The 27086-nt window shown below is 44.0% G+C and overlaps 1 protein-coding gene across 1 annotated transcript in view; it reads left to right on the top strand.

The window, feature by feature from the left end:
- The window catches only part of LOC126353870 (sodium channel protein Nach-like), a 224665-nt gene that overhangs the window by 5999 nt on the left and 191580 nt on the right, over positions 1-27086 (top strand). The window contains exon 2 of the mRNA XM_050003093.1: positions 14600-14729. Within this exon, the coding sequence (XP_049859050.1) occupies positions 14600-14729 (130 nt within the window). The remainder of the gene's footprint in view (positions 1-14599; positions 14730-27086) is intronic.

The raw sequence follows: 27086 nt of genomic DNA, 5'->3' as shown, positions 1-27086 counted from the left end.
CTCTTTAGCCTCTGGTTACTTCAGTTTATCCGGGTCCCATCTCCTTAAATTCCTTCCTTTGTGCAGTTTCTTCAGTTTTATTGTACAGCTCATAACTAACAAATTGTGGTCAGAGTCCACATGTGCCCCTGGAAAAGTCTTACAATATGAAATGTATATGTATATATGTAAACAAAAAGTACACAGGAGTGCCTACAAATGCTACTCACTGCGAAAATTTTTATTGGAGTACCCATTCCTGACAAACACAGACCAGAGATGACTAAACGCTATTAATAAGCTACCTGGAAATGAGGTATTTTAGGCCTATGAAACAGATTCCATAACATAACACCGCTTTGGTCTAGGTGATGACTGCTCTTAGCTTATAGATATAGGTCAGTGTGTGCAAGCCGGCTGGAGTGACCGAGCGGTTCTAGGCGCTACAGACTGCAACCGCGCTATCGCTATGGTCGCAGGTTCGAATCCTGCCTCAGGCGGGGATGTGTGTGATGTTCTTAGGTTAGTTAGGTTTAAGTAGTTCTAAGTTCTCGGGGACTGATGACCTCAGCAGTTAAGTCCCATAGTGCTCAGAGCCATTTGAACCATTTTTGATCAGTGTGTGCAAGTTTATGAAACTCACTGTGACTCGAAGAGCCATCTTCTTTTTTATGAACCATGACGTCCTGAAACAGGGGATATCTATGTTCCTCCACTTCCATCGTGAAACAGATGCTCTAATGCAGGGAGTTAAGATTTTCAAAAATGAAGGAAGCGTTGCTCTACCATGTGTATACACCACGGAAGTATCATCCGCTTATCTCCAAAAGCATTTAAGTTTGAAAACCACTGACTGAACTGCTTTGTCCTCGATGTCTTCCATAAAAAGATCAGCTAGTATGGGAGACAGAGGGCTACCTGTAAGAGCGTTCTCTTTTCGCTCAAAATATTGAGTGTTGCATAAAAAATACGTCGAAGTACGCACATGTATGAAAATTTGTAATATATCTTCTCTAAGTTTAGCACCTAAGAATTATGGTGAATCCACCATTGGTTGTCACTGGAACAAAGAGACATCGAAAGTCATTAATAAATCGATTGGTTCGAGGCACAAGTTTTCCTGTCGCAACATAAAATCTTTTGAATTTAGAATATAGTGTTCGCATTTCCCTACTGAAGTTCTCAAACAAAAATCCAAATATTTTTGTAGGTAGTGTATTGGGGCTCCTATGTTGCTCACAACGAGACGAAGCAGAAGACCTTATTTATGTATCTTTTGCAGGCCATAAAGTCATGGTGGAACTGGTGTTCGTACTCTTAAGCTCTTTTCATATTGTCAGGAAACTGGTTGGAGTTTTTAGGAGGACAGATGTGTTCCATTGCACTGCATGTGCTGGATCCTCCATCAGCTGACGATACACTGATTTCTGCAGTAAAGCCATCATATTGCCAAAGTAAAACGTTGCAGGTAGAAGAACAGTAGTGTTTCCTTTCTTTCCTCAGATAAAATTACCATTTCTGTGTTCTCTCTCAAAGATTGGAGCGCTTTTCTATCCTCAGTGGTGACCTTGTGCTTGGATGCAGACATCCTAGTTATGGTCTTGCAAGTCTCTCTCCTCATTTCATCAGAAGTCTCACTGGGAAGCTTCAAGATACCCTGCTCAACAACGCTGATAAAATCTATGATGGGCACATTCTTTGAAGTGGACACAAAATTTAGATCTTTTTCCATCACTTATGTCGCAGCCTCACTCAATGGTTTTCCTGTGACTTTAACCAAGTGCGTCTGCATAATTTATCTTGTTGCATTTATCGGTGTTTATGGTGATGGAAGTTTATGTGCGGTGCACAGTCTGAAAACGACCACGTAGTGCTGCCCACCCATTCGCAGGAATCCACTGACAGACGCGATGAGATATTCAGGTAACGCGAAAGCAAGCTTCTGGAGACTCTGTCTAATTCTCGTCTTGTATAACGAATTCATTCTCTCACAAATTCACTGCTAGCTCGTTGTTTAATAGTCTTAGCTGCCACAGAGTCTATACAATGGGTAAACTTGTAAGCGCTGATGTACCTGCTGGTCCGGACATCTCACTAAAAGTGAGAGAGAGCACAACAGTCTATTGCCGTTGTAATGGAGTTTATCGAACCCACGTATCTGTTGACCATTTCATCTCTTTAGAGGTAGTAGATACGCTTTTTCGGGCTTTCTCAACGTATGAACTACTTGAATAGTTTACGGGCATTGTGTCGGACAGTTCTGTGTAAACTGCCCAATGTTTACACTAGGCAGGGGTTCATCAATTCCAGGTGCTACTGATGAAATTCCTATGGAAGCTCACCAATTTATATAATGGCTAGCCAGAAAAAAGCAGGCATCAAATCGCAGTGCTATAACGTCATCGTCGACAGCAAAAGCCCCGTGTCAGAGTAAAAGTGGCAGTCAGTATTCGCAGTGTGGGAAAGAATCACCGTAAACTGTACACCCAGCGTACAAGTTTGGGCGAACTGTTAGTGTCTGGCTTAATTGTCCTACAGGGCACACTTCCAAGCTATTGGTGTGATATCTGGACAATGCTCGACATAACTTTATTAATATGACCAACTATATGAAGGAAATGATTAAGGAATGCTCAAACAGTAGTCTGACTAATAGTTCTCATCAGTGGCGTTAGTGTCGTACTTGGACGTCAACTACACCATGCCATATGCATATCTTGACTAATTCTTGGAAAAGGGCCAAACAAATATATTGCTGGAATTTCTCTCAGTTTCGAAGGAATAATAGTGATCATGGTGCATGATGAGACACCATCAGTGGTTTTGCCTCCTGAGCAGGTTTGCACGAAGCTAGACCTTCTGGATTCGTTTCTTCAAGTTTAGAAAATAGCATGTCTCACAAAGCTTGTGAAAACATTTCTTTAGACCAATGTGCGCATATCTCGAGTGAGTATGCCAAATCAACATATTAATCATCTCATCAAGAGTACATACAATCCAACGTAAACCATCTACATCTATTCTCCTAAACAAAATCCCATCCTTAATTATGCAAAATTTTCTAATTTTTCAGCTTCACCTCTTCCTACGCCAGATCTTTATCCTGTTCTTGGACATTACTCATAAGTAATTACGTTATAAAATAGTAAAATGCTACATTTCTCAAGTACAGACCCTAAAGTGATCGTCCTTGGCCCTATTATTCAACCCTGGAGGGGATACTGATAGAGCAGCAGCAACGACATTATCCTTACCAAGCATATGCATAATAGATAGCGAAGTTGAATTCTTCTGAATGCAACACACACCTCGGTAAATGACCATGACTCAACATTGCAGTCATCAAAAATTCCATAGCTCAGTGATCTGTTTAAATTTTAGTCAGCAGTCCAAAAAAATAGCACAACTTTACAAAACCCCATACATCAGCCAGAACTTCTAGATCACTGACTTAATAGTTGTTTTCACTCTTAGTGGGAACCCATCTTGCAAAAGCAATGCTATGACGCCTCATAACTCCATCTACTTCAGATTCTTGGAAGAGATTAGCATCAAGACCTGTCTTAGAATTGTCAGATCCTAGGCAACAATCTCCGTTCGAATCAGGATGTGACAGGAACGTAGCCTCCAGAACAACCTGTTTTACACATTCATATTTAGTTTGTGCTTGGGCACCCTAATGCCAGGGAGTATACATAACCGTTAATGCATACAGCCGTGGGGTAGTTAAAATGTTCATTTCGTAATATTTTTTAATTAACTTACCCAGGAATGCACAATCTCTTTCCTGGTTGTGGGAACATGGAAACTGAGCAAAACCTCAAGCAGCTTTGAATCAGTTAAAATATCTGATGAAGTCACTATATGTCCAAGGAATTTCACTTGAGTGTGACCAAATTCTGTGTTCTTTGGCTTTACAGTCATACCATACTCTTTAATCACCTTCAAAGATCTGTCCAACACCTCATATTTTTCCCCACCTATCCTCAGAAAGTGACACATGTCCAAGATAAGTAAACGATCTCTTTTTCAAATCCAGTGGAAGATCACTTTTAAAGCCTATGAGAAATGAAGCCAAATTAACACTCATCTCAAAGCGCACTTGATAAAAGGACTGTAACACAAAGATGCTGAAAAGTTTTGATATGAGGGCTGCAACTCAATCTGCCAATAACATTCTCTTGACAGAAGACAGGACTGAAGTTTTTGCAAACACTCATCCAATGTCAGTGGTCTAACAATTACTGGTAGAAAAGTCGTATTTATCTGCTTGAATCTAGAATCGGCTTAATACTGTACTCTTTCTCTGGAACCTTCAACAACGGATGATCAGAGTGAAGAGTTCAGGGGTGAATGGGTGTAGCAATGAGGCAGTGAGGCCCAGTGATAGACTCCTGGTAGAGGGAAATACTTTATTAGACTTCAGTTATACACCTCGTCGTTGAAAATGTAAGGCAGACACAACCCACACTGGCTCGACCTGTCGTCTATGACAAACAGGTGGCTGGCTTTCTCTCTGGCGAAGAGATGCACATATCAGTGGCCTACGTCGCTAACCTCAGGCCGGGTGTCAGGCAGCAGTGTTCCTGTAGGCCATGGATCCGACGTCAGCAGTGCGTTTCTTCTTTCTATTGCGACTGTGTTCTGCTGTATAACGCCCACACCTAAGTGACTCAGGCCCATCTCGCACCCGTTGTGTAGACGAGGGAGGACTGCCATGTGTGGGATACAATGCGCTGTCCCATGACAGGCGTCTGACGACAGCATGTGCAGACAGCGGGTCAGCAGCACTGTGGCACCAAGTCCACAGGGGAGACATGGTGCAGGACGTGGCTCACCCAACACTGAGACCATGGATGCAGCTGGCAATGCCCAGTTGTCTCATCGTGTACCCATGGCCGTGACATCATGATGATGCTGCTGGACTCCGAATGAGCGTGCCTCAAAATTCACAGCTATTTATACCCCTGCTAACATTGTCCTGCCCACTCTGGCTGTTAGAACTGTACTGTAGAGTGCAGCTTTCGCCAATCACAGCTAGCGCATCTTGCAATCATTTTCTGTATCTGTGGTTATAATCCGCATGTCACCAAACTCCACTTATCGGCCAGTGGTGGCTAATGCAATGCAGCTTCCTTACAAATTCCTACAAGTTTCACTTAAAAGCAGATATAGGCACTACAGTAAGAACTGACAGCAGGCTTGAACTCTACCCTCACTCGCAACAGGCCTTGGATGAAAAGACAGCTGAGATCTAGTAAGAAATTTAAGACAATGTTTTGAACTCTTCTCCCTTATCACGCACTCATCAAAACTCAACTTAAACGTAGCATCATTACATTTCAAACTCACCTTACTGCAACTCAGGTCCATTTCAACTTGGCGTGTGAACAAAAAATTAACCCCTAAATTTGGATCAGTAGCCGACCTCGGCACAGTTACGTAATTCAGAGATAACCTACGACACTGACAATGAAATTCAATACCAACTTGTCTCTTCAACTGTACATTTTCTTCAATACTTGCTGCTCTCACCTTATGCTACCGTAAAGGAAGAACAGGCCATGAACCTACACCTTCACTCTTCTGAAATACTGTCTCACTCAACTTGGATCACCTGGCTGTCTGTATTCAGAGTACAACACAAAATAATCCCATTAATACTTATTTGATGTACTGGACCCACTTAAGAGTTTACATTTTCCTGATCTCTTGAAGCAGGAATTCTCTCACATCTTAAACATATTTCATTTGTTCATATCTGTTGTACATCATATTTGTAGCACCTGAACCAGCTACTGACAGCAGTTGTCAGTTATGTGGCTGCAGGCTCTCCATATCCATATTGTTTCACAGCTCACATTATCGCACCTCCACAGAGTGCAGGCCTGAATCTCTATCCTCCAAGCGACCATGTCTGCCATTTACTCTACGATCTCGATTATGATCAAAATGTCTATCACTCCAACCATCCGTGCCTCTTCAAAAATTGTTGGTTTACTTGTGATTGGATACGTCTTGATGTTTCCACCCACCATTACCATACTTATCATGATTCGAATTATATCACCCACATCATAATTTCGATTCCTCTGTGGCCTCGGATCGGGGTAAGAGAACTGATGGTCAATCTCACAAGACCGTTTTCTTCGCCACTGTCATATATAAACCCTTGTATTAAACTTTGGAAACCCTCAAATCATCTTTACATTGATCAGCAAGGTTAATTTGATACAAACGCGAAGGAAATTTCGTAAGACAAGTGTGGATCGACTCAACAGGATTGTAAGGACTGTACAAAAATTGATTTTTTAATAAAATATAATCAAAGAATAGAGCAGGATTGGTAAAACTAGAACAACGAAAATTTTGCTACATCACTGTAGCATGTTGACTGTTTTGTGCCCCCTCAGACTAATATGCAGACAAGAACAAATGACGAAACTCCACATGACACTCACAATTCCTACCTAAACTAAACAAACAAATGAATGTTTCAACTTCTAACTAGCCACACACACAAACTTAATTGTCTGACTGTCATGCTAAGTTGAAGGCAGCAAAAGCTCAAACTGCTCTAACCAAGCCAGAATGAATACTATTTGATGTACTTGTTTTGTAAATAAAATTGCCTTTTCCTGTTACCACTTAATTTATTTATTTACAAAACAAGTATTTCTATGCTTGCTGAGGAGGATGACCACGCAAACAAACTTAATATTTGATGTATTTTTGAAAACTTAAAAATTTCAAACAGAAATGACTAAAGTGAAAACTACGCATGCCTTCACAAATTAAAATCTCACAACTAAAGTTGCAACAGCTGCAATGAGTTCAACGTCTTTCATAGTGAAACAGAGGGTATGGCGAATCTTCATGAGCAGAATCAGCGTTATCATCAGGCTCGTAACTGCTGCTATAACAGTGACCACCAGTAAAACTTTCACCTAACTTCTCTCCAGTTTTATAATCCCTCTAGTTTGATTCCTGACCTAAATCTTTTGTCCTCCTCTTAGTCTCCAGCTGCTGTTCTTTGAACCACTTCTGAATAACCAGCAAATACAGGTACAGTAACACACGAAAACTGTTCAGAATAACAGCTAATTGTTCATCAGCAAGTCCTAAGTCAGCGATCTTCTTAATCGTCCTCTGAACATCATCTATGTTCTTTGACATATCCTTCTATTAATTAACCTTCAACTCTTCAAAATCCTGTAGCGATTTAGTGTGATTTTCAATTTGTTCTTGGATCTTCGTAACAACTTCCTAACTAAGCACCACCTCCGACCCTTCTGATAAATCTATCTTACACATTTCGTATTATTCCATTAAAACCTGGAAGTAGTCCTTTATTTAGTTATGTTCTTCATTCACAACCTGCTAAAATTTAATCTGACCTTCCTCTCCAGTAGGAATTTTATTTGCAACACAAGAAATCCTTTCATGAAAACCAGAATGCAACTCTTTCCTATCTACCTTCAAAATCTTCACCAATGGCTTTCAATTTGTACTCTATGCTGTGATCTGTCCTTGTAAAATAATAACATTAGTTTGTTGTTTCCTTGCCTCAGCTTCTGTTCTCTCAGTTATCTCTCTAGCACTAGCTGCTATTCTTTCCCTTAACTTGTTATTCAATTCTTTTTATTATCGCTTAACTTCTCATTAAGTCCCATCACACTAGTCTCCAATTTTTCACTTAGAGCTGACACCATTATATTGATGAAACCTTGATCAAAATGATTTTACGGAACTGAAGCATCAATACTCTGCTCTTATAACTTGCACATGACAATCAACATGAGTTGCAGATGCATCACTTAATACAGCACAATAATTAGTAGACTCAAGTGTCATATTAATACAACAAACGTCTTGAGTTACAACAATAACGCCGGCCGGAGTGGCCGAGCGGTTCTAGGCGCTACAGTCTGGAACCGCGCTACCGCTACGGTCGCAGGTTCGAATCCTGCCTTGGGCATGAATGTGTGTGATGTCCTTAGGTTAGTCAGGTTTAGGTAGTTCTAAGTTCTAGGGGACTGATGACCTCAGAAGTTAAGTCTCATAGTGCTCAGAGCCATTTGAACCATTTACAACAATAACACCACTGGATTCAACACTCTCTTATTCTCTATCTGATATACTAACTCAATCGCTGAAGGACACGGCTTTAACACCATGAGTAGTAGCAGCAGCCAAAACAGTAGCAGAATCAAACTGCTTTATCACCTTAGATCTATTGTTTCTGCCTTACCTCGAACCGGTCAGACCTTTCTGCTCATCTTTCACGTTGTCCTACAGTAAGTAACAAAAGCACAAGTGAACGATTTACCACCTCCAAACAACACTCCAAAATACATATTCACAAAAAATTATGAGTTAGCATCTAGAAATAAATATAATAAATATCCAGTCACTCTATGTAAAAGCACTGCCCTCACAATAGAAAGAATATCACTGCTCAAAATGTACGTTCAGTAGGACAAGTGTATTCCTGATCCATCTCCAGTTGCGCAAATGACCGCAGCAAGCGATCCGAGTCACGTAGTCCTACCGGGTAGAACGTTTTGTTTGCCTCAATGATTTTGCTAACAACAGTTTACCATGTGGATTTAACGTCAGATGTATCTAATTTGATGGTTTGTTTGTCCACACAGTATCCCAGTCAGTGATTGTATTCTACACTCCTGGAAATGGAAAAAAGAACACATTGACACCGGTGTGTCAGACCCACCATACTTGCTCCGGACACTGCGAGAGGGCTGTACAAACAATGATCACACGCACGGCACAGCGGACACACCAGGAACCGCGGTGTTGGCCGTCGAATGGCGCTAGCTGCGCAGCATTTGTGCACCGCCGCCGTCAGTGTCAGCCAGTTTGCCGTGGCATACGGAGCTCCATCGCAGTCTTTAACACTGGTAGCATGCCGCGACAGCGTGGACGTGAACCGTATGTGCAGTTGACGGACTTTGAGCGAGGGCGTATAGTGGGCATGCGGGAGGCCGGGTGGACGTACCGCCGAATTGCTCAACACGTGGGGCGTGAGGTCTTCACAGTACATCGATGTTGTCGCCAGTGGTCGGCGGAAGGTGCACGTGCCCGTCGACCTGGGACCGGACCGCAGCGACGCACGGATGCACGCCAAGACCGTAGGATCCTACGCAGTGCCGTAGGGGACCGCACCGCCACTTCCCAGCATATTAGGGACACTGTTGCTCCTGGGGTATCGGCGAGGACCATTCGCAACCGTCTCCATGAAGCTGGGCTACGGTCCCGCACACCGTTAGGCCGTCTTCCGCTCACGCCCCAACATCGTGCAGCCCGCCTCCAGTGGTGTCGCGACAGGCGTGAACGGAGGGACGAATGGAGACGTGTCGTCTTCAGCGATGAGAGTCGCTTCTGCCTTGGTGCCAATGATGGTCGTATGCGTGTTTGGCGCCGTGCAGGTGAGCGCCACAATCAGGACTGCATACGACCGAGGCACAGAGGGCCAACAGCCGGCATCATGGTGTGGGGAGCGATCTCCTACACTGGCCGTACACCTCTGGTGATCGTCGAGGGGACACTGAATAGTGCACGGTACATCCAAACCGTCATCGAACCCATCCTTCTACCATTCCTAGACCGGCAAGGGAACTTGCTGTTCCAACAGGACAATGCACGTCCGCATGTATCCCGTGCCACCCAACGTGCTCTAGAAGGTGTAAGTCAACTACCCTGGCCAGCAAGATCTCCGGATCTGTCCCTCATTGCGCATGTTTGGGACTGGATGAAGCGTCGTCTCACGCGGTCTGCACATCCAGCACGAACGCTGGTCCAACTGAGGCGCCAGGTGGAAATTGCATGGCAAGCCGTTCCACAGGACTACATCCAGCATCTCTACGATCGTCTCCATGGGAGAATAGCAGCCTGCATTGCTGCGAAAGGTGGATATACACTGTACTAGTGCCGACATTGTGCATGCTCTGTTGCCTGTGTCTATGTGCCTGTGGTTCCGTCAGTGTGATCATGTGATGTATGTGACCCCAGGAATGTGTCAATAAAGTTTCCCCTTCCTGGGACAATGAATTCACGGTGTTCTTATTTCAGTTTCCAGGAGTGTATATTGTTGAGATTTTTCACCTTTTCTATTCACATTGGGAACCTCTTATTGTTAGGTGGTTACTATTTAGGAGACTAGCGTCTACATAATTGAATTTGAGGTAGAATTCCCAAAAATGTTTTACCTTGTAATTAATTTTCATTATGTCGATCATTGGTTGCATACTGGCTTGGCGCACGTTTGGAAAAGCTATGTCGTGATACTGCTTGACTTTCGTTTAGCAGTGTTATTGTTTTCTTGGGGAACAACGCCGTTGCTTTTCTATCGATGTGAACAAGCTCCAGCCCTCCAGATTCCCTCGAGTTGACCAGAGTATCATACGACAGCTTGCGTGTGTTTACGTTCCATATGTATCTGTTAGTTATCAGGTTGCTATGCATTTTAAGAATTGGAAAGAAATGCGTGACACTGTGTGCTTTGAAGAAAACGTAAGTCTATATGATTCAGATGTTTTCAATTAGGTTCAACGGTGCTCCAATTATTTTCCATAATTGCCTCCTGTATTTTGCTTGTTGGTTGTCATCTTTAGAGAGCATCTGTCTAAGATGACTCCTAGCTTTTTGTGACTGTCCACAACTCGTATCCACGGTTTACCTTGGTTGTCGAGTCCCCTGATGTTTAGGATTTTGCATTCTCGGTCACTGATTGTGAGTTGTGCCCCCGACGCGACGTTATATTGTCAACGTTCCTTTTGACGGGCAATGTCTCCTCCTCATTCTTTATCAGGACAGTGACATTCCGTTAAAAAGTTGTAGCAACGGCTCGATGGACAGCACGAATAGAAGCATAGAGAGCGGATTTTCCTGTGAAAAAAGACGCTGGGCTGTTAAAAATTTTGTTAACTGTCATGTAGCTGAATTACAACTGAATCCTCTGCAAAGCTTAATCGTGACTAACAAGGCATTCCCCTTTAGTGCTCGACACGTGCTGTCAGTTAACTTCTCATTGTCAAAGAAAGTGGGGCGGTGATAAATTACAGTGTTTACCTTACGTTTCTGCATCCATACATATTATAAAAACGGGTGCACGTATGCAGGGTATGTCTCCTAGTGTCGTCACGAGAATTTTCTCTGCTGTTTCAGCAGATATCTACAATTTCGTTTTTGCGTTGTGTAGCTGGAGTCAGGCCAAATAAATAGCGCTCGTCACGTCTTTCATGCGACGCCCGGCGTCGACGCAAAATCGCGGTTTGTTTCCCGTTACAAACAAAAGGTTTTTAAACCGAAATTGTACGTGCCCATTCGATAGAGCGGTACAAGATTAGTCTACTTCGATATTCGTTTATCGATATGTATTAACAGGAATATTAAAACTCAAAGAATAACCAGCAATCCATTAGCAGAAGCACCGCCCTTGACTGCGATGACCGCTACCGCCTAGCATCAACCGCTGCTGAATCGCTGCTGTATTTCTGTTCATTCTTCGTGTATTATGGCCCTTTTTATACATATCGATAAAGATAATATCGAACTACGGTAATTCTGAAGCGCTCTATCGAATGGGCACGTAGAATTCTGGTTTAAACTTAATTTTGTTTTTGACTGGAAACAAGCAGATGCTTTATATTAGCAAAGGGCGTGGCATGAGGCATTTGATGAGTGTTATTTGTTTGGGCTGAGTCCAGCTACACAATGCAAAAACGAAGTTCCAAATATCTGCTGAAACATCAGAAAAAAATGTGCCTCATGACTCTTAGGAGAGATACCAATCTCTTCTAAAGCACTGGAACGATTTCGACCAACCTTGGTACGGATATCACTTATTGTCTGCGAAGTGTCGTAGTGGGGGTAAGAAGCACCTACTTGTCGCAGGGGTGGGCGGTCTTGTTGAAAAAGCAGCGTAGCCCCTGACGCGCGAATATCCTTATTTTAGCCACCAAATATTTCAGAATTAGAGCACATAGTGACTTGCAACGAATTTTACACATAATTCCAAACCTTTACGAAAATTTTCTCGCTGACAACCAACAAAAAATGGTGAAAGGAAAGAAGTTTATTGGTTACTGCATTTTCGGTGTTCATGCAGTAGAACTGCCGCATGAAGCATGACATTTTAATTTATTACTTATTTACTACTATAGAAATATTTCATTATACGTGTGTGATACATAGTTTGGGAGATAAGACATAAAATACTGAGATGTTTGAAAAGCTGCCGCATATTGCGTAACGTTTAAATTGACAACTTCTTCGTAACACATTTCGCAGACAGTACCAACATATGCTTCTGAATATCCCTACACAGATATATCATTGTACAACACATAGTTCAAGAGCTAAGACGTAACTATTGAGCTGCATGACGGTGAAACATTGTTTAGAGGTGCAAATGAAATATGTAAACGGGCAAAGCAACTGGTAAAAAGCTGATCCTAAGCCCCTGGAACGATTTCAACAAAATTTGGTAAACAAATCTGTAATGAAATACTGTGGGAGTAAGAACCACCAGCCTCCTGTTGGGGTGAAAGTGATAACGTCGAGAGGGAAGGAATGGCGAGATGATGAACAAACAGGGGGGGGGGGGGGGGGGGGAAGGAGGAGATACCTACCGATAAAGAGCAGGATGAGATGGACAGAGGTAGGAAAGAGCGACAGGCGGGGGAAGCGAGAGGCAAAGAGAGGGCTGGGGAGGAAATGTGAGAGGGGGAGGAGGAATGGACAGAGAAAGGGAAGAGGAGGGGATGGACAGAGGGGGTACAGAACCAAATGGACCGAGGAAAAGGAGTAGGTGGACAGGGAGAGTGGGCAGAGGAGATGGACATACACTCCTGGAAATTGAAATAAGAACACCGTGAATTCATTGTCCCAGGAAGGGGAAACTTTATTGACACATTCCTGGGGTCAGATACATCACATGATCACACTGACAGAACCACAGGCACATAGACACAGGCAACAGAGCATGCACAATGTCGGCACTAGTACAGTGTATATCCACCTTTCGCAGCAGTGTAGGCTGCTATTCTCCCATGGAGACGATCGTAGAGATGCTGGATGTAGTCCTGTGGAGCGGCTTGCCATGCCATTTCCACCTGGCGCCTCAGTTGGACCAGCGTTCGTGCTGGACGTGCAGACCGCGTGAGACGACGCTTCATCCAGTCCCAAACATGCTCAATGGGGGACAGATTCGGAGATCTTGCTGGCCAGGGTAGTTGACTTACACCTTCTAGAGCACGTTGGGTGGCACGGGATACATGCGGACGTGCATTGTCCTGTTGGAACAGCAAGTTCCCTTGCCGGTCTAGGAATGGTAGAAGGATGGGTTCGATGACGGTTTGGATGTACCGTGCACTATTCAGTGTCCCCTCGACGATCACCAGAGGTGTACGGCCAGTGTAGGAGATCGCTCCCCACACCATGATGACGGGTGTTGGCCCTGTGTGCCTCGGTCGTATGCAGTCCTGATTGTGGCGCTCACCTGTACGGCGCCAAACACGCATACGACCATCATTGGCACCAAGGCAGAAGCGACTCTCATCGCTGAAGACGACACGTCTCCATTCGTCCCTCCATTCACGCCTGTCGCGACACCACTGGAGGCGGGCTGCACGATGTTGGGGTGTGAGCGGAAGACGGCCTAACGGTGTGCGGGACCGTAGCCCAGCTTCATGGAGACGGTTGCGAATGGTCCTCGCCGATACCCCAGGAGCAACAGTGTCCCTAATATGCTGGGAAGTGGCGGTGCGGTCCCCTACGGCACTGCGTAGGATCCTACGGTCTTGGCGTGCATCCGTGCGTCGCTGCGGTCCGGTCCCAGGTCGACGGGCACGTGCACCTTCCGCCGACCACTGGCGACAACATCGATGTACTGTGGAGACCTTACGCCCCACGTGTTGAGCAATTCGGCGGTACGTCCACCCGGCCTCCCGCATGCCCACTATACGCCCTCGCTCAAAGTCCGTCAACTGCACAAACGGTTCACGTCCACGCTGTCGCGGCATGCTACCAGTGTTAAAGACTGCGATGGAGCTCCGTATGCCACGGCAAACTGGCTGACACTGACGGCGGCGGTGCACAAATGCTGCGCAGCTAGCGCCATTCGACGGCCAACATCGCGGTTCCTGGTGTGTCCGCTGTGCCGTGCGTGTGATCATTGCTTGTACAGCCCTCTCGCAGTGTCCGGAGCAAGTATGGTGGGTCTGACACACCGGTTTCAATGTGTTCTTTTTTCCATTTCCAGGAGTGTAGATAGGAGGAGGAGGAGGAAAAGGAGGAGGAGATGGACAAATAGAGGGAAGGAGGTAATAGTGTTCGAGAGGGGATGAGGAGATGGACAGAGGGAGAAGGAGCAGATGGGAAGAGCAGGAGAAGATGAAAAGAGAGTGGAGGTGGAGTATGTGGACAGAGAGGGAGGAGAGGGAGGTGGATTGATGGAAGATTGGAATATTACATACCCTAACAATGCTGAGTACTCAGCTAGTCATAGATCATTCACAATAGTCAACAGAGCTTGCACTTTGTGGACTTAAACCTAATGTGCGCGTTAGAAGATGTTTGCAGTAATTCTTCCTATGTGCAGGAAGGGATCATCGCGGATACGAAAGGTACTACGTGTGAACGCCACGGGGCCTTACATGGGTCTCACGGTGCTGGTCGACACCATGACGCATGATTACGTATACCCTCTCATCGCCACCCGTGGCCTCAAGGTATGTGTGCAGCCTTACTAGTTACTCTTAAATGGCGTCAGGTTGTCATTAACATTTACAAGGGCCATATTTCACGGCAAGGTGTAGTTGCAGTAGCGTTGTGGTCAACGTAGATCCGACATGGCTGTTGTGCACGGCAATATAGTGGTGTGGCCTGACCATATTATGATGGAGCAGGCTATCCCAGCTCCTTGCCAATGTATGGCCGAGGTGTGCCGGTGTTGCCCTCCAAGGGTGGAGAATATTTCATGTATCTCTGTCCTTGGCTGTATATGCTTCTCTCTCTCTCTCTCTATCTCTCTCTCTCTCTCTCTCTCTCTCTCTCTCTCTCTCTCTCTGCCTCACTTCCTCTCTCTGTCTCTCTGACTCCGACAGCGCTTCATTGCCAAGTCACGAAATCTGATTGGTGAAACAATATCATTTCGCCTCATTTCTGAAGATGGTGCTCGTACACCGAGGTTTTCCATTTCTTTGTAGTTAGCAAGAATGTAGAAGTGGGGTAACGAGAGAACCAAGAATTACGTAAATATGATACGTACATCTACTGCCTTATCTATGGAACACAGGAAGTAATGTATGTAAAACTCACAATTTGAAGATGCTACGTCATAGCGGAATATTTGCAGCAGTGAGCCATAATTGTATTCTATATGGGTTCTTAAGACTTCCAAACTTTTTACAAACTTCATCAAGTATGTTCCTACGTTCAGGTAGCAATTTATCAGCCGTCATTTTTATTATGGTCTTTATTGACATTTATTTACGTTACTTTTCACGTCACATGACTCTCGTCGTAAATGTACTGCATTTATGATTTTCATAATTCTCTTACTGAAATGATAAACCACCATAAAGAGTTAGCAAAACTATTTCATTTTTATTTCAAGATACCCTACTGAATTTCATAAGGCCTTCCATCAAAGGGTCTGGTACCAAGCAGCATGTCGATGAGAAATTCACTTTGAAGACTAACATCAAATTTCCATATAAATCATGAGTAGCCCAAAACGGAAACATTATTGGTAATCTGGTCGTAAACTGGTAGACAATATTTGTTATTAATATTGCATTTTATGAGTTTATGATGCATTCGTGTTTAAACATTCTGGTAGAAGTATATACCCAATACCAGTTCGCGAGTTACAGTTAAGCAAGCAGGTCACTAACTTACAAAAAGAAATAGTCTACGGAGCTGATTTTTCGATTTCTTGTTAATTTCTAGGGCTTCTTAGAAAAAGAACTAGTCTACAAAGCTGATTTCTCAATTTCTAGTTAATTTCTAGGGCTTCTGAAATGCAAAAGCAGGCGTGCCGAATTCACTTCCATTAGTTTGCTTTCGTCCATTCCGCTGCCATACTATACCCCTTGTAAACACTTCTGGCCTAGACATTCATTGCCGCAAACATTTCCGGGCAACAATGACAGGCTATGTTACCAAATAATTGTCTGTAATTCGTATGGTCGGGGAATGTTGTCAGCAATATTCAGTTATGAGAGTCTACGTAAACGCACCGCAACATCACGGTGTTTTTCTGCCACTGTGTAGTGCATTGGTTAACAGACTTTTCCGGCATCCGCCATTGTTAAAATATCAGCATCCTAAATGAAAACGCTGGTCTGACAGTTAAAGTAGTTGATTGGTTTAAAAATATAATAAACCATGAAACATGTGCTTTACGTTGACAAACAGCTTACCGCACACATTTATTGTCAGTAAAATTAATTTGTCGGGCGGACTTTTTAAGTGGACAGTTTAGCAATTCTCGGAATTAGACTCACTACAGCTGCCCACATTTTACTCTTTTACATTAATTTTCGCACGCCATTTACTCTTCATTACGACCGCCATCGAAACCACAGATTAGCACAATTAGGAAATTGCAAATGAAATGATGTTGCATAGAGTTGTAGCACTGAACAGCCAATAATTTATATTTTACTGATATCCAAAAAGTCGTGAATTTCTTTGCTGCCAGATTTTGTCATTATGTACTGCTAAGACAATTCAGTAACATATTTGGTTCCGAAGATTTAAATTCAAATGAGTTTTAAATACATGCAGATCTGTCGATACTACTTTCTTGGGAGTATTTTTCGAACTGTTTGAAAAGCTGAGACTTGTGATTTGCTAAACAGATCTTTTATTTTAAGACAAACAACTGCTTTAGATATTAAAAACTGTTGTAACATTGAATAATCATCGATACCCCAATCATTGATTTTTTTCGTAGTTGGTTCAGCATTTCTGTTAACATCATACGAAGGCCTTTTAATAGATAATGAAATACGTTTTTTTTCTGAAAGCAGGATGGTTCTATTCAGGATTCCAATACACCATGTGGTTCCCCACTCTTCTGGCTACAAAACCCGTTTTTTCGACATAATCTCCGTTCAGTGCTATGCGCTTACGCCACTTTATTGGGGGACCTGTAAGTCCACATAGCAGCACTCCAATGACCAACGTCGGTGCCAACATCGTTCTGCATCAAATCTTCCCCATCACCCACATATTGCTTCTCACGGACTGTACCCTTCATTGGGCGAAACGGATGGAAGTAGGAAGGTGTGAGATCCGGGATGTAGGGTGGAAGAGGAAGAACAATAAAGTCCTGTGAGTTCCTCTCGGATGTACAGACTTGTGTGAGGCCTCGCATTGTCATGGAGAAGGAGAAGTTCGTTTCCATTTTTATAGCAACGATCACGCTGAACCCATCGGGGACACAGCTTTGAGTACAGCAAGTGTTTGATTGTGACCCGTCGATCACCTCGAACGAGAGTGTCCGCACGTTCTAACATTGCAGGAATCACAGCTGCGTGCGGCCGGCCGGCACGCGAGAGATCGGAAACATATGCGCGACCTTGATGCGATGAAGAAAGATGCCTCACCCAACGACTAACCGTACTTTTGTTCACTGCCAGATCTCCGCAAATATTCTGCAAGTGTCTGCGAATATCGGCAAATGCTCTAGTTTTTCTCCAAACGAAACGCAGTGGCAGCTCTCTTCTTGGAAAGCACTTCCGTTACAGACGCCATTTTGAAGATTGCTAGTAGTACCGCCACCTTTCGGAACTCCATGAGACTGTACAGGCTGAAGCGGCTACAATCCTCAATGTCCCATAACAAATTCCGCATTTTTTCAACCGAAACTGGGCGGGGAAAAAGCGTATTGCATTACTTATTGAACGGCCCTCGTGTTTGTAACTTCATCCATAAGAATTGAATGGCTTTTACCTTACAACAGATTGTAAACATAAGACAGTGGATATTCGTTCCACCACTCTGTATCCGTTATTGTTGCAGAATGTGTCTAATGTTGCAGTATTATTAGAGCAGTCTTGTAGCAGTGCTGTGGCGCGCCTTGGTGAACAGTTTGGAAAACGTTTCTAACGTGCCTGGTAACGTGAGAACTCTTGGATATTCTGTACTTGAACACTTTATTAATTTTCGTTATGCATCGATCTCTGTGTGCAGCTCGACGAAGACGCAGTGCAACTGCTCTTGCCGAACGTTAGGAAAGTAGGAGGCAGCGATGGTGTCAACAACCACTTGCTGAAGAACCTTCTGCTGGGAACCCCTCGGCACTTAGCCGAAGTCTTCAAGGAGATACTCCGTTCGGGCAGCTACCTTTCAGCGTGGAAACACGCTGAAGCTGTGGCCATCCCGAAGACCGGCAAAGACCCACACCAGAAAATCAACTACCGACCTATGAAACTGCTCCCATCTCTTTCGAAAGTTTTCGAGAGGCTGTATGCAAAAAGGCTGATGGAATACATCACCCAGGAGGGTGTAATTGCAGACAAACAATTTGTTCTCCGAAGTAGCCACTCGACCTCTCACAAGCTACTGCGATTTGTACAGCCGGCGATAAGAGCACTGGAAATACCTCTGAGCTGCGTTCCTTGACGTATACAGGGCATTCGATTCTGCCTGGCATGACGACCTCGTGTACAAGCTTTTTGAACTTGGGTTGCCAACATTGCATAGAGTACTCCTCAGATCGTATCTAAATGAGCGAACCTTCCACGTGATGGCAAAACATTGTGCATCCACGGATCGGAAGATATGCCCAGGGGTACTGCAGGGATCAGTACTCGGCCGCTTGCTCTACTCCCGGTACAGTGCCGACATTATGCAGGTGACAGGTGTTAAATTGGCGCTTTGCGCTGATGACGCAGCGCCGTTTACCCGCAGCATAAACAAACACACCATGAGACGTCGCCTCCAGCTCGTGTGTGACGTTTTGGACACATAGTTGACGAAGTGGCTGCTGAAATTCAATGCAGCAAAGAGTCGTGCAGCAATCTTCGTCTGAAGCAGAACCATAGGGCGTCTACCCGCTCTTTGCCTGCTGCTCAACCCACAGTCGACGCTGCCAACACACCGCTGTGTCATGCTGTACATAACACTGGTTCGATCAATGCTGGTATTTGCTGACATGGTATGGGAAAGACAGCTGATCCACTCATCGCAATTCTGCAAAGGATCCAGAGCTGCGCCCTGAAGATTGCTCTGCATCTCCCAAGGGAGTACTCCACTCGTCTACTGCACTAGGACATTGGCATCCCGCTTCTACGAGAAGGTGGGACGTCCCACAATTGTCTCGTCAGCGAACTAGGCCTACAACTTCACTACAGGTCAATGACGTGTTAGCCTGACATGCTGCCAGAATAGTACTTACTTATCGAGCAGACAAACGATATCACCACCATATCACCCCAGGCCAAGTCAAATAGATAAGGATTTTGTTTTCCTTCTTCCTCACAGGAACAGAATACTAATGCTTACACTGTTCAACAGGCCGAGCAAGGAAAGCTCGCCAATGGAGCGTCAGCGTTAGGAGCGTAAATGTCAGTCGTTTGATGCTCCGTTTTCGACCCCCTCACGTCAGCTACTCCATCCGTAGTCCGCGCCCGTCATGAGCGGCTCTAGTTGTCCTCTCTTACCGCTCGTGTTCCAACTGCCGTCCGCAACCGGCTTGTCCGTCATCTGATGCTGTGTTTCATGTCTGCGCTGTGCGAGGCGCTCTATCCTCCGACTGCCTGATCCTCCTCTGGTTGTCTTGGGCTTGTGTGTGTGAAGTCCACGCACGTTGGAGTAGGCCTCTGGCTTCGCACTTCTCATTGTGCGCTCCATGAGTTCTGTTTTCTCATCGTGCTCCATCCTACGTCCGCTCCTGTTGGGCCTGTTGGTGGCGTGACTCTTTCTGTCTGTAGTGTCTGATGCTCTGTCCAAGGGCTGTTTTCTCTGTCTCCACTCCCGTTTCTGTTTATCACGGAACGATGTTGCCTCCGTTGACTTTTCAGAAGCTCGAGTGCGAGATTCCAGGTGGTGCTGAGCTGGTATCCACCGTCACAGTTGATGAGATTCTCCGCGACCTTGGTATCGATAGATTCTTTTTTCACATTTTCCCAGTATCTCGTGGTCTCTGTCACAATCTTGGTGTTATTGTAGTTCCTGAGTGACCGAGATATACTGCTCTAATGTTACTGATTTGGTTCCTTGTATAAGTCTGGTACGCCTTTGGAGTACTTTACACCTGATGTCCACCGTCCTGGTGGTGTGGCTAATTTACGACATCTCACGCAGGCATGGTTGTAAATACCTGGCCTAAATTTAATTGCGATTATATAAACAGAACCGTCCACACCAAACATATTCCAACTAAAAAATATTCGGATTTTGAAAGTCGGGAACTAGGATGATAATCAATAACTAGCGACATTTAAAAGTGTCTTTTCTTCATGTTCTTCGTATTATCGTGGAATGGTCTTTCTCACATTATTTTTGCTGTGCGTGTTTTATACGTATCCGTGTATTTTGAGAGTTTTCCAATCATTTTAATTACCATGTATGATCCGTTCAGTGCCATTTTACCAGGTGGTGTGCTCGTCACGAGTGTTGGTGACGAAGGCTGAATGCTCTTTGTAAACTGGGTCCATTAACGCACATTTATAAGTTGTTTCAGTGCCTGTGGAGAACATAATTTGAATTTTGTAATTTTTGAGCAAGTCTGACGTCGAGTGAAATAAAAATAATTTAGATTTTTTAGGTAAATGGGTTTTACTGGCCTTTTCCATTGCTAACTGAACGCTCTGTACCTTCTCAATTTTTTGGACCAAGAAAAAAGCATTCAGCAGCTTAAAGTGGCTTAAGGTATCTGAAATTGTGAGAAAAATAGGTATAAACTCTAGGAAAAGACGGCTAATATACAATATGTATAAAAAACAAGAAGAAGCAATAAGAATGGAAGGTCAAGTTGAAAGTGCTCGCATTACAAAACATATGTAAGGAAAGGACGCAGTTTTTCTCTCCTGCTTGTCAACCTGTACATCGAAGAAGCAATGATGGAAATAAAAGAGAAGCTCTGGAGTGGCAAAGGATACTAATGATAAAATTATTTGATGACACTGATATCATAAGTGAAAACGAGGATGAATTAGTAGATTTGAGGAACTGATTGGTCTAATGTGCTCAGCCTATGGGATTACAGCAAAGCAAAGAAAGACAAAAGTGATGAACAGTGGCAGAAATAAAATCACTAATAAACTCGACAGTTAAATCGGGGACCACATAATAGGTGGAATGAAAGGATTCTGCTTCTTTACGGGCAAAATAACTTGAAACGGGAGAAGCAAAGGAGGATATAAGAAGCAGACTAGCACAGGAGAGAGGACATTCCTCGCAACAAGAAGTCTGCTAGCATCAGACATATACCTTCATTTAAGGAAGAAATTTCTAAGGATTAGCGTTTAGGGCACTGAACTGTATTGAGGTGAATCATGGAATCCGATAAGACTTGAAAAGAGCTGAATCTTTTTATAAGTGGCGCAAAAGAAAAATGCTGGGAATTGAACGATCTGATAAAGTAAACATGAGGTTCCCTGCAACACCGGCGAAGGAATGTTTAAAAGAAGAACACTTACTACAAGAAGGGCCATGATGACATCACGTGTGTTAAGACATCATGGAAAGCTGCTATGGCGCTACAGCCAGCGGAAGAGTGCAAAAACTACAGGGGAAGGCAGAGTTTGGAATATATCTAAGAAGTAATTGAGGACGGTTCAGAGATGAAGAAGTTGGATCGTTGGACAGGAGAAGGAGCCATGATGAGTCAGATCAAGTCAGTCAAAATACTGAGGCTCCTTCTAAAAAATATTTATACCTTAACTTCCTCATTTTCAAGGTTTGGACAAAACATTAGAAAGAGGCAGGCAGGTAACATATCTCAGTCATTCAAGGTTTTTGGGTAATAACGCCTGAAAAATATTTCTCGCTACTTAATTGAAGAAATATTCTCTCGTTTTAAGTTCACTTGGTGTAAATGATTGGTTGACTTTCAGTTATCTAAATTGGTTGTATTGAAATGAAATGCTGTTGCATCCTGAGGTTGCTGCCTGCAACACACCACCAACCATACAGGCATGTACTGCTGGTTGCCGCAGCTCAGGGCCGCTAGCTACACTGCCATCAGGAGACCGACGGAAACGTTCCGGCATCAAGACAAACAGGCTGGCTAGTTTTCAGTCAAACCTCCAGAAGCCTACACGATATTATTGGCACCAGCTTCGCAGCTAGCGGGGCACATATCACAGTAAATAGCGCTGTAACCGCCAGCGCCTGCGTTCTTCTGTGAAAGCCGCCCGGAGTGGCCGAGCGGTTCTAGGCGCTTCAGTCTGGAACCGCGTGACCGCTACGGTCGCAGGTTCGAATCCCGCCTTGGGCATGGATGTGTGTGATGTCCTTAGGTTAGTTAGGTTTAAGCAGCTCTAAGTTCTAGGGGATTGATGACCTCAGATGTTAAGTCCCATAGTGCTTAGAGCCATTTGAACCATTTTTTTCTTCGGTGTAATCACGTGGCTGTCTTACTCAACCCAGTCTTCACTCCGTCTTTGAGCAGGTCACCCCTTACTATGGCTTCATGAATGTCGGCTATGTAAAAACATACAATGCTATGTTTGTGATAGACTTTCAGTCAAGGACATTCCAGTGCAACGTTAGTTATTGATTTACAGCGTGAGTAAAGTTGTGAACACTCACGTCACATGAGCCGTGCGTGGCTCATGTTTGTGCCATCTACTATTTAACATCTAGTTTTTACCTTACGGCCGCCTCGTCATTTTAATTTCAATTACTTGTGTCACTGAATTGCTGTGTTGCCTGCCCTTAAATGGCAGCAGCAGTGCGTATCGATATTAGCCCTGCCGTATTATCTTTGTTGGACGGCTATCACTCCCCGGTCGTCGTGTGTCGTGAAATGAGTTCGCACCTGGCAGTCGTTGAGTTGGAACTCGGCAGAAGCCCAGTCGGGAAGTAGCAGCAGTCGGGGATGGAGCGCTAGGGAGGCGCGGACAACCAGTACTCGCCAACACATGATAAACTGTCCGACGGACAGAGTTGGCAGCGGTATCGACCGTTGTCGGTCGTTCAGTTGGCCACTTCTTTGAGCGACGTGTGTTTGGTCTTTTCACCGTTTCTGGGCCTCGCCACTGGGTCATCTTGCTGGACGTGGCTCTGTTCCTTCTTGTGCTGAGACGTCGAGGCCAATAGGCAAGAGTTACCTCTGCATGTTTGGGTCCGAGCCAGTGTGCCCGAATAGTCAAGACTCGCCCGACCGTTGCTGACGCACATGGTTCGAGTGGCAACGACCTTAGTTGGTTGTTGGTCGGTCGTCTGTTCAGACGATATGTTTTGTCACCGAGCGTCTTTCGGTTTTGTGTGTTATCCGCCTGTGATTTGTTCTAGTTGTTCATCAATGATTCGTTTTACCAGTGTTAGAGTTTCTTGTAGCGGTATTTCGTGGAACACTTTGTACGCTGTGTCAGTTCCACTGAGCAATGCTTTAAAATCTGTAATGCTGTCTACGTACTGCAGTAGCCAGTTGGTCGGTTGCGACAGAGCAGTGAGTGAGTGTTTTCTTACCGTGTTCATGCTGTCCGCCACGGCGTGTAGTTCCACAACAGTGGCGATGTTCATGTATCTCAGTAGTTATTGTGCCTGGGCTTATTAACACACCAATATTTGAAGACCAGTGTTACTGGTCTCTTTGCCTCGCTGGCATTTTGGTTGTAGTGGCGTTGGTCTGGTGACCGAAATCAGGTAGTCGGTTGGTTCGTCGGCTTTCTGTTGGTTGGGTTGCCTTCCGGTTAAGAGATTGTTGGTCAGCGTGCCTGTCTCGCCTAAACGGACGTTAGTGTTTCAATTCTAGGGCGACCATTAGAAACTTCTGAGCGCCGTCCCGTGTGTGTTACATAGTAACTTTCCACTTTGAGTTATTTGGCTGATGTGTGGCCTTCAGCCGACTTTTAATATTTCCTGAATTAATGTTCCTGTCGTACCCTTAAGGCATGAGATTGTTATTCTTTTTTTATATGAATGTTTTATGGTACGACCTTCTGTCTTTAAAATTGAAACTTTTCCTTTAGGACTTAAGCCGTTAAATTATTTGCTGATGTGCAGCCTTCAGCCGAGTGTTGATATCTCTTAAATTAATGTCCTTGTCTTGCCCTTAAGGCATTCCATTGTGATAGTTTTGTATGGGGCCTTTAGCCGAACTTCCTTCAATTGTTTTAAGATAAGGCCTTCTGCCGTTTCAGCCGCGTCCCTTTAAAATTAAAGTACTAAGGCCTTCAGCCTGTTTAGATTGAAGATTTAGAAAATATTTTTGGGTCACACCTCCAGAAGAACCTTGTATGTCAATTTCTTACTTAGGCCTTGCATCTTGGATTTTGAGTGCGGCCTTCAGCCGATCTAAAGTTAATCAAAGAAGGTCGATTAAAACTTTGAGTGTTTCCTATTCTTGTTGTTATATTATGTGTGTGGATAAATAAAATTGGTATCTTGAGTGCAACTAACAGAAAACTTATTCTGGCCCCTTTCCACAACCTAATCCGCTCTGTCCTATCTCTGGTAGCATAGCGTGGTTCCGATCCACTGACCTCTGGGTTATGGGCCAAGCACGCTTCCACTTCGCCTGGTCTAGCAGTACACTTGAATCGACAGGGTGCTGCTAGGGGCGGAGCGGCGGGTCTTTTTGATTTCTCTAGCCAGCTTTTGGTGATAGGGATCCATCTCTAGTCACGTAGGTGAACACTGCAGTGCAGCGTTGTGCCATGGCAAGTGGAAACTCAGCTCGCCACTGCGGCCTTCTCGGGTCTTGCAGCACGTTGTGGCAGCAGTATTCCGGCACACAGCTACAGGATATCATAGCCAGCTCGCCTGGATGCCCCTCAACAGGTTGTGAGATTTGGACGGAGGTTGTTGGTGCAACAAAACATTTCAAATTTTTTAATTCAGTTAATTACAGAACGTACAGCCAAAGGAAACAATAATAAAGCAGATTACGGTACCAGACGTTCAAATGAACAAAATATGCCAGACCAACACGTGTCGCTAATGCGTCGTCTTTAAGCTAAGTTCACACTTTGGCAGCCATTCTGCAACGATTGTGCTAAAGTCGATACTCAAAGTTGGTCACTATAATTATGTACGAGCCTGTAACAGTTAAGCTTTTTTTCTTGTAAATATGCATTTCTGTATGAGTTTATTCAATTATGTGTACATTGTCACTATGTGTTGCCGATGGCTAAATTGAGCACACACTCAAAGGCCAAATAAAAAAATAATAAATTATAATCTTCGAGGCTGCGACAGTCACTCGCAACACGTCAAGCATCTTCGAGGGAGTGAGCTTATCATTTCTTTGAGGATGTCACCTTCGTAGAATGTGAGCCTATAATTTCTTCAAAAACGTTAACTATGTAGGAGGGTGCAAAAAATTACAGATTTTAATGTAAAGAATTTTTTTTTGAGAAAATTTAATATCTGTTTTCCTTCTTCATTGTCTCTTCAAAAATGGCTCTGAGCGCTATGGGACTTTACGTCTGAGGTCATCAGTCCCCTATAATTTAGAGCTACTTAAACCTAACTAACCTAAGGACATCACACACATCCATGCCCGAGGCAGGATCCGAGCCGGCGACAATAGCGGTCGCGCGGTTCCAGACTGTAGCGCCTAGAACCGCTCGGTCACTCCGGCCGGCTCATTGTCTTTTGATTTACAGTTACTAATCTAAGAGTTAAGATAAAAGTTTATTAACTCTTTCTGAACAATAGCGAAAATAAAAATATGTGTTCTTTGCATTTAATTTTTTTCCCATAACTATTGTATCGTAGTAGCATATGGCGACTACCGGCCGCGGTGGTCTAGCGGTTCTAGGCGTTCAGTCCGGAACCGCGCGACTGCTATGGTCGCAGGTTCGGATCCTGCCTCGGGCATGGATGTGTGTGATGTCCTTAGGTTAGTTAGGTTTAAGTAGTTCTAAGTTCTAGGGTACTGATGACCACAGATGTTAAGTCCCATAGTGCTCAGAGCCATTTGAACCATTTTTTTGACTACCTTAGTGCAGTACAGTTCTGTCGTGTACATAATCCGAAGAAATAATGACACTTCTAGCGTAACTGATTTAACAGTCAAGATTTACTCAGTAAACATCACAGAAAAAAATGCGTCTTACGAAACCAATTGTGGATAGGCATTTAAAGCTTTTCTATCATTGCTTACCTTACACAACTGCCTTTGGCTAATTTAACTAGAAACTGTTCATAACATGTGTTAACTCTGGCAATTAGGTGGAACGTGTAGATTTTCACACTCTCGTCGCTGACTGGCTGCCGTGTTACGATCGTACCCTGTACAGTGGATGCATTTCAAACCCGCAGATATTTGGAAAATTTTGCTCGACCCTGCTCGTAACTGTCGTTTATATCAGTTCTTCCTGCATCCTAAACAATAATCTGCAAGAAGCGAACTGGAAAACAATCGGCAACTAAAAATAAATAAGAAAAACGCGCAGTTGAAGAGGATTTACTTTGTATGAGATGCAACTAACCAAAGATTTATATCATGCTTGAAGAACCCCATAGCAAAGGAAGTGGTACAATGACTAAGTTGCACCAAATATTTGTAACCATGTGAAGTATGTTATCGTCAGTCTAGTACAGTTTCAGAAACAACAGCGACTTTGATAAATATAATACTAAAAGAAGATGGAGATATGACTTACTCTACACGCTAATGAGTCTGAGTGTGGCATAGAAAGGATTCAACTGAAATAATATCTGCTATGCCAGAAAGCTGCTGCTCCATACAAGGATATCTGAACCTGTAATACTATAAAAACAAATGTAGCTTAATATTATTGTAAAAGACGAATATGCAAATGGTCATCATTTTGCCATTCTTTTATAAGTTGCACACGTTGCTGGGAGCCATCTGATACTTCGTAAACAAGAATATTTGGCAGCCAAGATCGAGTGTGTAATATTTTTTTCGACAGGGTCTAATTGTCGTTTTCTGA

Source organism: Schistocerca gregaria, chromosome 1 (genome assembly GCF_023897955.1).
Source record: "Schistocerca gregaria isolate iqSchGreg1 chromosome 1, iqSchGreg1.2, whole genome shotgun sequence".
Lineage (NCBI taxonomy): Eukaryota > Metazoa > Arthropoda > Insecta > Orthoptera > Acrididae > Schistocerca > Schistocerca gregaria.
The sequence above is the reverse complement of the archived record's forward strand: the minus strand, read 5'-3'. Positions and strand labels throughout refer to the sequence as shown.